The 13104-nt window shown below is 41.8% G+C and overlaps 1 protein-coding gene across 2 annotated transcripts in view; it reads right to left on the bottom strand.

Moving 5' to 3' along the window:
* TBC1D19 (TBC1 domain family member 19) overlaps window positions 1–13104 on the bottom strand; it is a 97277-nt gene that overhangs the window by 15340 nt on the left and 68833 nt on the right. For both annotated transcript variants that reach the window (XM_051964595.1, XM_051964596.1), the window contains exon 16: window positions 4003–4035. In XM_051964595.1, the coding sequence (XP_051820555.1) occupies window positions 4003–4035 (33 nt within the window). The remainder of the gene's footprint in view (window positions 1–4002; window positions 4036–13104) is intronic.

Below are 13104 nucleotides of genomic sequence, written 5' to 3'. Positions count from 1 at the left end.
CATTTTCAACTTCAAACAAACTCTTAAGGAACCACAACCACAACAACAAAAGATAAAAATAAAATCATCTATAACTTTGTATACAGGATGACTGAGAGCATCCTCATTGCTCTCTAAAGGAATCAGATTTGCCTTCTAGCATTTGAACCTTTTGAAAGAATAAAGAAAAAGTTCAAGATTTCAGAGGAAAGTGGCATAGGCCCATAGAGATTCAAAGATCCAAGTTCCTCTAATTATTGAGATAGGAGTTCCACAATAATAATACTTAGCATTTATGGAATATCTACTGTGTTCCAGGAACTGTGCTAAACTCTTTACAAATATCTCATTTGAACTTAAAAAATAAGACATGCTGGGAGACAGATGTCATTATTATCCCCATTTTTCAGTAAAGGAAACTGAGACTGAGAGAAATTCAATGCCTTGCCCTGGGCCACACATTCAATAAAGCGTCTGAGGCTGGATTTGAATTCAGGTTTTCCTAACTTCAGACTCAGCACTCTATCTGATATACCACATACCTACATACAGTATGAGAAGATTAAACCTAGTACATTTAAATTTTCATATAGATGATTTTTGCTAAGTTCTTAGAATTTTTAAAAACCTCAAAAAGATGATTTAAAAATAAATGTTTAAGAACTAGCTTAGTTTAGAGAACAGTACCAAGGTCAGAGAGCTGTTTTCAAACTTGCCTAACAACAAATCAATTGTCAAAAAGAAGCTGGAACTATTTAACAAAGAAAAATTGAATGTTTTTTCACCTAATATAAAATCACTGCACAAGGCAGAGAAAGGCATGGTAGACAGATATATGTGAGTTTAATTTTGTACCAGCACGTCAAGAAGTTGTAATTTTAGATGCTGGTAAGAAAAAAAAAATGTAACAAAATGATTTTTGAGATTTAAAAATCTTTCAAAGTGTCATAATAAAGATTTTGGGAATAAAAACAGTAATCATCTCGTGGCTCATGAATAAAAACTGAATTCAGAAGATTTACTAGCTTTAATAAAATAAAAATTACTCATATTGTCAATGATGTAAAATTGATTGGTAAGAAGCTCTAGAGCTAGTCACTAGTGGGTCATAGCTAAGAGCAGCAAGAGATGGAATGAGTTCATCAATCAGTCTCCTGCCTTTCTTGATTCTTTTCACTTTTAAAAAATGAAAGGGAAAAAATGATAAAATATAAAATGCTTAAAGCAGGTCAATTCCATCTCTCTGGAATTAAGAGTAATTTAGTCGGATGATTCTGTTTACCAAAACATCACAAGAAAACCAGTGTTAGTAACTGTCATTTTAAATTATCAGAAGGATTAGGAAAAATAAAGACAAACTAATTTTAGGGATAAATTTCTAATTGAAAATATAGTTATGGAGCTGATAAGCTACCCACCAAATTCATAAAAAAGTAAAGGATAAAAAAAGATGCTAATATATTCACTAGCTATTCTACTTCTATTTATTTTAGTCAAAATTAAGTACTATTTATTAAACATTTTTTAGGTGTGCTACATAAATTAGAAAAGATATGGTCGGTCCCATCCTCATGGACATCCTAATGTAAGGAAATAAGTTGAATGAAGCATATGTACATCAGATACATTAGGATGGAGCTCTGTATGTGCCTTTTTTTCTGTTTTGCTTTTTAAAGATTCAATTTCATTTCTGTAGTAAGCATCTAACTTCTTCAGATATTGACATTTAATCTTACGGTCTGAAAGTTTTTTGTTTGTTTGTGTGTTTTTTTGCTGAGTCAATTGGGGTTAAGTGACTTGCCCAGGGTCTCACATGGCTAGGAAGTGTTAAGTGTCTGAGGCCACATTTGAACTCAGGTCCTCCTGATTTCAGGGCTGGTATTCTATCCGCTGTACCAACTAGCTGCCTCATTTTGAATGTTTTTAAACTATCATTTAGTGAATAAATGCAGAAAAAGAATTTTATATGAAATTAGAAAAATGCAACTCCTTTCCAATATATGTAACAGAGGCTTAAGGGATCCACTTATGTCAATATTTAAAACAGGAGATTAATTTGTTTATGATTTATATGCTAACCTACTTCTAAAAAAGAATTTAAAGCAGCAAAAATAGTAGAACTGTATTATGTTTCATTAGGAACAGACATAGGAATAGAAACTGGACTTGTGTTTTCATTGCTCCAAAGGGAAACTGACATACATTATTTTTTCCCATCAGTTTTAAATTAATCCTTTCCTTTGGAAAGTGATTTTTAAAAAAAAATCTTAAAATTATTTCACTAATCTGCATAAAACAAAGGGAAGATGGGTTGGTAGAAATTAGGAAAAATTATGGATCATCATATTTAAAAAAAAAATTAATACAATTGTATTGTTTTCAGGTTCATAGTTTACCTAAAACTAATTGTAAAGTGGGCACTCTTTAGTATATGGTGTTTTTAAGAATGATAATATACATAATTAAAATAAATATACAGATAAATGGATTCTGCTAAATAGTTGTGGATATTAGAAGTTTTTCTTAAATGCTTTGAATATAATTTCCATTAACTTCTTTTTATATAATGACAAATTTTGAATTAATGGGGTATCATTTACTTTGGAAATACTTAGAATTATTTAATTTCATGGCATCAACCAGTGCCTTTATATCATCTAAATGAACAAAATCAAATGTTTCACTGTAAAAATATTTCAAATCAATTTTCATGATGCAGATTAACTTCATGCAACAGAATATTAATTTTAACTTTATGATTAAAGGACAAGAATATAGATTTAATCAAGACATATTATTGTCTTAATTTGTTTTTAGAAAATGGAAACACATTAGAATTTCTTTATAATTCTATCTGCTATGGAGTTGTGGTAAAAGACGGGTTCAAATGTCAATGCTGTAGCACCACAAATTATTATGCAGCTTTACTATTCATTCCTGAGACCAGAGAAGACAACAATAACAAATTGCCTCTGTGTGTAACTTGAATGTTATCTGCTATCTATTGAAACATTAGTTTTAAATGCTTTATATTTACATTATCAACCTAGATTTTAATTTTAATTTTATTTAATTTTCCTACTTTAGCCGGTTTTATTTTGAGGGGGGAATAAAATTATTAAGATGTATTTATTTTAATAAATTTAAGCCATACCACATGCAGAAGGAACACAGATCATGGAAATTAACTGGTTGTTGATCAAGCTAGATTTTTTAAAATATTGAGCACTATTGAAAGTAAAGTAAAATATTCAATGATTTATGAATTTTTTTTTGCCAGAACCTATGAAATTCTCAGACAGATGATTAAAACCACCCCTTAGAATGTATTAGTCATGATGAATTCCAAATTTTAAAACTCCATGCCAGAAGCACCTGACAGGCTTCCTCAAACTGTCCCGTTTGTCGCTCCAAACAGGGCCCAAAGCTCATTAGCTCCTCATTCATCATCTGCTGGCTTGGGGTGACAGAGTGGCCCTCCAGCCTCTCTTCACACGTACTTGAGGCTGACTGCATACGTCAGTGTGACAGATGTAGCACATACCAACAGCCTAGGCAAATCAGGAGGTCAAACCTGATGCTCTATTTTCCATTTAATGCTTCCTGGTTCATTTATATTTTTAAAATTTCCTGGTGTGAATGGCTCTCAAACTCCAGAATCTTGAGTCATATTATTCACTGTGTATTAAAACTAAATCTTAACATTACACACATACTATTTCTACTAACAGAATTCAAAGTAAATGTTAATTTGCTAGACAACTAGTATAGCTTCTGTATATATAAAACTATATATATATATGTATACAACTTTTATATATATAAAATAAACAGTTGTACATACTTAATATATAACAAAGAAAATGAACCGTTAGTTTATTTTTTAATGAAACACACAAACAAACATGAAATTGAAGATTTAAAACCTATGTAGCATGATTAACTAGCCAACTATATAAGGTGGGGAGAATAAATATGTTGGTAAAAGCAACATATAAATCATTCATTTAAAGCCCAACTTACCATACATTGAAAATCCATGGAAAGGGATTACACCTATAAAATAAAAATGACAGTCAGTTTAATAACAATGCTTTCATGATAAATCTCTATTAGATCCCATCCTAAAAATATAATGGCATGTTGTATATTAATAATAAAAATAATAAATTTTAAGTCATTAAGTAGGGGCTGCTAAGTGGCACAGTGGATAGAGTCCTGGGCATGCATGGAGTGAAAAAGACACTTAGTAATTGTGTGATCCTGCCTCAGTTTCCTCATCTGTAAAATGAACTGGAGAAGTAACAAAGTATTTCAGGATCTTTGCCAAGAAAAGCCCAAATAGGATCACAAAGAATAAGAAATGATTGAAAGGAATGAACAAGAAGTCATTAAATACTGTAAAAGGTCCTAGAATAGGATCATATTTAGGAGATGTAATATCAGGATAATATCAAGAATACTGTTTTACAATACTTGCCCTAAAATTTAAAAAAAGGACTAAGTAATTTGAATCATAGAAAAAAATATAACACAAAAAGTATTTTGTACTAATTATGTAATAGAAGTGGTTTGGTCTAGTGGATAAATGGCTGGCCTAGAAGTTAATTAGGAGTTCAAATCCCCTTTTGATACATAATGACTGTGGAGAAGTCACTCATTCTCACAGATCCATAACATATGGACTTCTTGGTCTACTGAGGCTAAAAACAAATGATCACCTACTCGACCCTGCCCATTTTTGGTTGCAGCCTTTTTACAGTTTCCACCAAGTTGTCAACATGCCCCTGATTTTTCACCAATGTTTCTTTGGTCAACATTTCAAAATGGCGGCATGGTGAATTTTCCAATTTCTCTGCAGTCTTACTGACTTTAATCTCTCATCTGACTTGTGCCACCCCGTCCCTAAAACAGTATTCTGATATGGCAATTTGCAATCTTTTCAGCATCTCTTGTCTATAAAGCTCTCTGGCTTATATCTTATACCTGGTGATTTTTTAAAAAGCTTTTTATTTTCAAAATATATGTAAAGCTTCAATATTCACCCCTGCAAAAGCTTATATTCCAAATTTTTCTCCCTTTCTTTTCCCACCATTCCCCTAGACTGCAAGTAACGCAACGTATGGTAAATATGTGCAATTCTTCTAAACCTATTTCCACATTTATTGTGCTGTACAAGAAAAATCAAAAAAGGAAAAAAATGAAGAAAAAAGCAAACAACAACAAAAAAGGTAAAAATACTATATTGTGACCCAAATTCAATTTCTGTAATTCTCTTTCTGGATGCAGGTGGCTCTCTCATCACAAGTCTATTGGAACTGGTTTGAATCACCTCACTGTTGAGAAGAGCCACATCCATCAGAATTGATCACTGCATAATCTTGTTACTGTGTACAATGATCTCCTGATTCTGCTCATCTCACTCAGCATCAGTTCATGCAAGTCTCTCCAAGCCTTTCTGAAATCACCCTGCCTATTGTTTCTTATAGAATAATAATATTCCATAACATTCACATCTGGTGAATTTTTTTACCCTGCATTATTTCAAAATAATTAAAATTTTAAAAAAATTTCTCCTTTTGAAAAATAATTTTATTTAGAATATAATCTAACAGTGCTTGAACTTTGGTTTTATACAACCATTACCTTTTTTTCTCTCTCAATCATACATACATATGCTTGTATATGTACATATCTACATATATACATGTATAAGTACTTATAATTTTTGTTCTAGTTCAAAGGATGGTTGCTTTTTAAAATTAATACATTTTGAGTATTTTAGTTATATTAATGGTGTTTGATATCACTAAGTCATATCTGCTTATATAGATTGTATTTTATAGTATTTTTATATGTGTGTCTATGTATATTACACAGAGTAAAGAATAATTAAACTTAACAGGGAGAAAAACGGGGCTAAAAATTAAGAGATAGAGCTAGGGTAAAATACAGATAGTAAATAGGGAAAGCTGGCTTTCTTTTCCTTTTTAGTAATAGAGAAAAAGACTAGGAGAAGTAGATATAAGGAAAGTTTAGTGAAATAAGGACAAATTAGGATCAAGCATAATAAGAGGGTTACAATATAGGTTGGGAAAGCTTATTTTAGAATTTTAAAAGTAAAATTTTGAAGTCTTAAAACTAGATTTTTAATAGGATAGCTATATGGCATAGAGAATAAAGTGCTAGAATCAGGAGATCATTATATACCTCAACAACAATACTGTATGAGGATGTATACTGATGGAAGTGGATCTCTTCGATAAAGAGAGCTAATTCAGTTTCAATTGATCAAGGATGGACAGAAGCAGCTACACCCAAAGAAAGAACACTGGGAAATGAATATAAACTGTTTGCATTTTTGTTTTTCTTCCCAGGTTATTTCTACCTTCTGAATCCAATTCTCCCTGTGCAACAAGAAAACTGTTCGGTTCTGCACATACATAACATATTGTATCTAGGATATACTGTAACCTATTCAACATGTAAAGGACTGCTTGCCATCTGGGGGAGGGGAAAAATCGGAACAGAAGTGAATGCAAGGGATAATGCTGTAAAAAATTACCCTGGCATAGGTTCTATCAATAAAAAGTTATTAAAGAGAGAGAGAGAGAGAGAGAGAGAGAGAGAGAGAGAGAGAGACCTGGAGTCAGACTTATCTTCCTAAGTTCAAAGTTCAGACAGTTGCTTGGACAAGTCACTTCACCCCATTTGCCTTGGTTTCCTCATCTATTAAATAAGCTTGAGAAGGAAATGGCAAATCACCCCAGTATCCTTGCCAAGAAAATCCCAAATAGGGTCACAAAGAGTCGGATATGATTGAAATGACTGAACAACAAAGACTTTTAATATGAGACTGGCTCTTGAGTAATGGCATTTCAACTTGCATAAAATGAAGTAAATCAGGTTTGTGAGTGAATTACAAAGATAAAACTTAATAACAGAGAAGATGAGAGGATGATTTAGTAAGAAAGATATTTTATGTGGTATTTTCTAATTTTGAATTTCATCTACTTTAAGATTTCTTTTTTGATAAGTAATACTTTTGTAGCTTTTATCAAAAGAATCTCGATTACAAGGAATCAAATTCATATTCATCCTAACATATTTAGGAGTTTTGCCTTTCTTCAGATGTATGGAGGAGAACAGTATCTCAAAATAAGTGTCTACACCAAACATATAAAACTTAAGGCAAGATTGGTCGGAAGATACTGAATACAAGAAAAAATAATTCAAGAACATTAGTGTCCATTAGGAAAAAACCTTTCTGGATGAAGGCCAGGTAACTGAAATTTAACTCTTAGATAACTGAAAGTATGAGAAGCAGAGAAAAAGTTTTTTAAAAACTGCTTAGGACTATGACTATATCTGAAATAAAAGAAATCATATGCCAAAAATAATTAGGTGGTGTGCAATTTAAGGATTCAATGAATTCTTTGCTCATAATAAGGTGTTTAGATCAAGGAGAAATCTGTGGCCATTAAAAGAAATTGTTGTAAAAACAACAACCCTGTAATTTGCTATTCCTAATATCCTTTCAACTACATCCCCTAAGTCCTTTGACATTATATGAATTTTGAAGCAAAGCACAGAAAATCCTTTGTATTTTTGGTTTTAATCTTCTCAGGCTTAATTCTGTGAGTTTCTGGTATTTGACTTAGGAAAAATAGACGCCTTTTTAGATGACTAATAGCTAGCATTCATATAAGGTTTGCACAGCACTTTACATAGGTTATCTCGTATAATCCTCCCAAGTCTGGGAGGTAGATCTTATTACTATTCTCATTTTTCAGATGAGGAAACTTAAGTCAGATAATGTCCAAGATCAGCGAGGCACGTCCAAGAAATGTCCAAAGTCTTCCGGGGTCCAGATGAAGGGCTCTGTCCCCCGGATCCCATAGCCGCCTCCTTCAGAATATTTTAAAGTGTGTTATGCACTTTCCCGTCTTCTTACACAGAGAACACTAAACAGAATTTAGCTTTTTTCCACATCATGCAGTCAGTTTCATCAGGCGGGGAGCCGTGGACTACTTTCATCATCGTAGGCTTTTTCAACTTTTGTTCGGATCTGGAGGCAGAAGCTGGGGGTCCACTTACTGTGACCTTGGACAGGGGTTTTCATCAGTCTCCCCAAGGGGATGAGGAGAGACTTTATTTGGGGAAGTCCCCGGCACTCTCGGAACCCTTTCCTGCCGGGGTGCCCAGGATGAGAACCCTTTTCCCTTTCTATTCTGCTCAGTTTGGAAACTAAATAAAGGAGCTTTGGGGAACCCTACAGAGTGAGCAGGCTCTCTTCCTGAGAACAGTTCTCTCTAAACTCTCTAAAAATGTGGATGAGAGCGAACTGTTTATTCCCTTTCTCAGCCACATTTTCAATATGGCCCCAGAACTTTGGAAGCCAGATGTCAAAGGTCATTCAATATTGACACTCCAATACTTTACGGAGGTCAGCTCCTCCCCCTTAAACATTAATTCCCTTAGTGTACAGTGGTGACGTACTTATTTTTACATTGTCTTTTGCGCCTCTGTCATTGTCACTTCCGACCCCATCCCTTCCCTTCCTCAGGTTGTCTCTTTGGTAACAAGGAAAGGCAGAAGCAGTGGAGCCCGGAGCGTGGCTGTGCCAAGGAGACACGGGCTTCCCGTTTCCTTCCTTTGCCCTTCCCATCCCGCTTCCCAAACTCGGTCCCGCTCCGGGAGGGCCCCCCTTTCCCCCCCCACGACCCTCAAGCCTTCTCCAGCCCGGGTCTTTGGTCAGTAACCGAGCTCCATTCATCCACGATCTCAAGTGCACCACGGCGCCCCCTAGCGCTGCCGGCACATGGAAGTCTGCCTGCCTGCCTGCCTACCCGTCTGTCCACTCTCTGCACGGTATGGCGCCCCGCAAGCGGCGGGCAGCACTTGGAGGCCTGCCTGCTCACTCTTTGCATGTAGAGTGTCCCCTAGCTGCGGCCAGCACACAGAGGCCTGCCCGCCCTGTATGTAGTATGGCGCCCCCTAGCAGCTGCTGGTACGTGAAGGCCTTCCTGCTCTCTGCTCAGCGTCGCGCCCCCTAGCGGCTGCTGACATATGGAGGCCAGCCTGCCCACTCTTTTCGCAGTACGGCCTCCCCCTCGAAGCAGCCAGCACATGGAAACCTACTCGCCCTACACACACCACAGCGCCCCTTAGTGGCTGCCATTGCAGGGTGCCTCTATGCACCCAGCTCTCTACGCAGTACGGGGCCCCCTAGCAGCTGCCAGCATGAGGGCCGCCTGCGCTCTAGATTACAGCGCTCCCTAGCATCCAGCTCCAGCGTGCTTGCCCGCTCTCTGCGCACTGGCGTGCTTCCTAGCGGCTGTGGGCACATGGAGGCCTGCACGCTCATCTTCTCTGTGATATGGCGCCCCCCCTAGCGGCGACCAGCACATGAGCCCTGCCCACCCTCTGCACATCATCTCACCCCTTGCATCTATAGGCACACTGAAGGCCTAAGCCGCCAGCCCATGGAGGTCTACTATCCCTCTGTACACCACGGTGCCCCCTAGTGGCTGCCAGCTCTAGGATGCCTCTATGCACCCAGCTCTCTACGCAGTACGGGGCCCCCTAGCAGCTGCCAGCATGAGGGCCGCCTGCGCTCTAGATTACAGCGCTCCCTAGCATCCAGCTCCAGGGTACTTGCTGCCCTCTGCGCACTGGCGTGCTTCCTAGCGTCTGTGGGCACATGGAGGCCTGCACGCTCATCTTCTCTGTGATATGGCGCCCCCTAGCGGCGACCAGTACATGAGCCCTGCCCACCCTCTGCACATCACCTCACCCCTTGCAGCTATAGGCACACTGAAGGCCTAAGCCGCCAGCCCATGGTGGTCTACTATCCCTCTGTACACCACGGTGCCCCCTAGTGGCTGCCAGCTCTAGGATGCCTCTATGCACCCAGCTCTCTACGCAGTATGGGGCCCCCTAGCAGCTGCCAGCATGAGGGCCGCCTGCGCTCTAGATTACAGCGCTCCTAGCATCCAGCCCCAGGGTGCTTGCCCGCCCTCTGCGCACTGGCGTGCTTCCTAGCGGCTGTGGGCACATGGAGGCCTGCACGCTCATCTTCTCTGTAATATGGCGCCCCCTAGCGGCGACCAGCACATGAGCCCTGCCCACCCTCTGCACATCACCTCGCCCCTTGCATCTATAGGCACACTGAAGGCCTAAGCCGCCAGCCCATGGTGGTCTACTATCCCTCTGTACACCACGGTGCCCCCTAGTGGCTGCCAGCTCTAGGATGCCTCTATGCACCCAGCTCTCTACGCAGTATGGGGCCCCCTAGCAGCTGCCAGCATGAGGGCCGCCTGCGCTCTAGATTACAGCGCTCCCTAGCATCCAGCCCCAGGGTGCTTGCTGCCCTCTGCGCACTGGCGTGCTTCCTAGCGTCTGTGGGCACATGGAGGCCTGCACGCTCATCTTCTCTGTGATATGGCGCCCCCTAGCGGCGACCAGTACATGAGCCCTGCCCACCCTCTGCACATCACCTCACCCCTTGCAGCTATAGGCACACTGAAGGCCTAAGCCGCCAGCCCATGGTGGTCTACTATCCCTCTGTACACCACGGTGCCCCCTAGTGGCTGCCAGCTCTAGGATGCCTCTATGCACCCAGCTCTCTACGCAGTATGGGGCCCCCTAGCAGCTGCCAGCATGAGGCCGCCTGCGCTCTAGATTACAGCGCTCCCTAGCATCCAGCCCCAGGGTGCTTGCCCGCCCTCTGCGCACTGGCGTGCTTCCTAGCGGCTGTGGGCACATGGAGGCCTGCACGCTCATCTTCTCTGTAATATGGCGCCCCCTAGCGGCGACCAGCACATGAGCCCTGCCCACCCTCTGCACATCACCTCGCCCCTTGCATCTATAGGCACATTGAAGGCCTAAGCCGCCAGCCCATGGTGGTCTACTATCCCTCTGTACACCACGGTGCCCCCTAGTGGCTGCCAGCTCTAGGATGCCTCTATGCACCCAGCTCTCTACGCAGTATGGGGCCCCCTAGCAGCTGCCAGCATGAGGGCCGCCTGCGCTCTAGATTACAGCGCTCCCTAGCATCCAGCCCCAGGGTGCTTGCCCGCCCTCTGCGCACTGGCGTGCTTCCTAGCGGCTGTGGGCACATGGAGGCCTGCACGCTCATCTTCTCTGTGATATGGCGCCCCCCTAGCGGCGACCAGCACATGAGCCCTGCCCACCCTCTGCACATCACCTCGCCCCTCGCAGCTATAGGCATATGAAGGCCTCATACCCACTCTTTGCGCAGTACAGCGCCCTTAGTAGTGGCCAGCCCATGGAGGTCTACTATCCCTCTGTACACCACAGTCACGGTGCCCCCGAGTGGCTGCCAGTTCTCTACGCAGTACGGCGCCCCCTAGCGGCTGCCACTATATCTGACCTGCTTGCCCTCTGCCCACAATGGCGCCCCCTAACGGCGGCAGTGCCAGGGTGAGCTTGGAGCAGTCCCGACTCACTCTAAATCACTTGGCGATCCATGGAGAGGGTCTGGGTCTTAGGTTTGCATTAATAAAAGGGCGGAATCAGAATGGGGGGGGCGAGGCTCCTTATAGAAGCAGAGGAGCAGGCGCCCCTCTCTTTATAGGGCAGGGCCTGAGGGGTGAGGGCCTGAGGGGTGGGGCCCGTCCAATTCCTCTCTAAATAATGAGTGTGTGTGTTTCTTGTCCGGCCTCCGTTTCTTTTGTTTGTGCAAAAAGCTTCTCATTTCCACACAGACATCTACGCGCCTTCTGTGCCCTCTTGTAACCGGGTCTGGCTAAGTCCTCCCTGCATGTACGCAAAGCTGTACAGGGGCTCGTTTCCCCTTTTTTTTGGGGGGGGAGAGGGGGACTGATGTTTTATATTCAGATCAAGTCCCCATTCAGACCTCGGGACATGCAGTGTAAGTTGTTGCTCAAAACTTATTTTCTGTCAAACTTTTTCTAGTTTTCCCGGGTTTTGCCAACCAGGGAGTGTTTCTCCCCGCCATGGATGTTTTCCAGCTAAACAAAGGACTATTTAGTGTGACGGTGTCAGAGTCCGGGCTGTCGCCCTGCGCACCTGGCCGGGGCCACCGGGAGGAGAAGGAGCTCCCTCCCACCCCAGCCCGCGGCCCGAGGCAGTTTGTTTAGCTTCTGACCGATCTTCAGACTAAGCTGCCGATGGGTGAGCGCGGGTCCCAGAGCCGCACGGTCCCGTTTCACTTCCTATTCAACTTTCTACTCCAGCTCTGGGGCCTCCGCCAGCCACAGCACGTTTTCTACCTCGGCTCTGGGAAGAATCAACAGAATCATCCTTTTCGTTATTCCCGGAAAAGGGCTGAGGGAGGAATTGGCCACAACGTGGGCTCGCTGGGACACCACTTCCATGGCCTACGATGCCATATACTTCCACACTTACATCCATCCACGTATCCATATCCATACATCCACATGCATGCGGGCACCTCCCCTGTGGGAACTTTGGAAACTCTTTGACCACCAAGACTGCCTCATTTTATAACTGGAGTTCCAGCCCTTAACATGGTGTCTGGCACAGAATAAGCACTTTATAGATATAAGTGTTCATTCACGGTAATTTGATGGATAGAGCAGATTTTCAAATTGTTTTGTGTTACTATGATTTTCACTACATAGGTGTGATTCAACCATGCCCAATAACATCGCTGCAATTCATTTCTTTAAAAGAGTGTTGTATGATAAGATTTATATGTCTCCAGCAGGTCTGGATCTCAGAGCGGCTTCTCTGGACAGGATCTGTCCTCTCTTTTCTCCTTCTCTCCTGGATGGAAGATTTTCATCTAGACCACGCCCACTAATTATGGGTGCCCAGGGTTCTATCCCAGGCCCTCTTCTCTCCTCCTTTTACTTGTCTCCCTTGGTGATCTCATTAGTGCCCATGGTTTCAAAGACTATCTCTATACAGAAGGATCTCAACTGCATCTTTCTCCCAAGTTCTAATCTTTCATCATTAACTGCCTTTTGAACATCCGACAGGCATCTCAAATGCTCGGTGACCCAAACAGACTATCTTTCCCCACAAACGCTTGCCTCTCTCCAACTTCCCTATTATGCCCCCCATTATCCAGCTTTCCAAGCTCAGTGATTACAGCTCCTTCATAGTCAATGTGTT

This window comes from Antechinus flavipes, chromosome 6, assembly GCF_016432865.1.
Source record: "Antechinus flavipes isolate AdamAnt ecotype Samford, QLD, Australia chromosome 6, AdamAnt_v2, whole genome shotgun sequence".
Classification (NCBI taxonomy): Eukaryota; Metazoa; Chordata; class Mammalia; order Dasyuromorphia; family Dasyuridae; genus Antechinus; species Antechinus flavipes.
The sequence above is the reverse complement of the archived record's forward strand: the minus strand, read 5'-3'. Positions and strand labels throughout refer to the sequence as shown.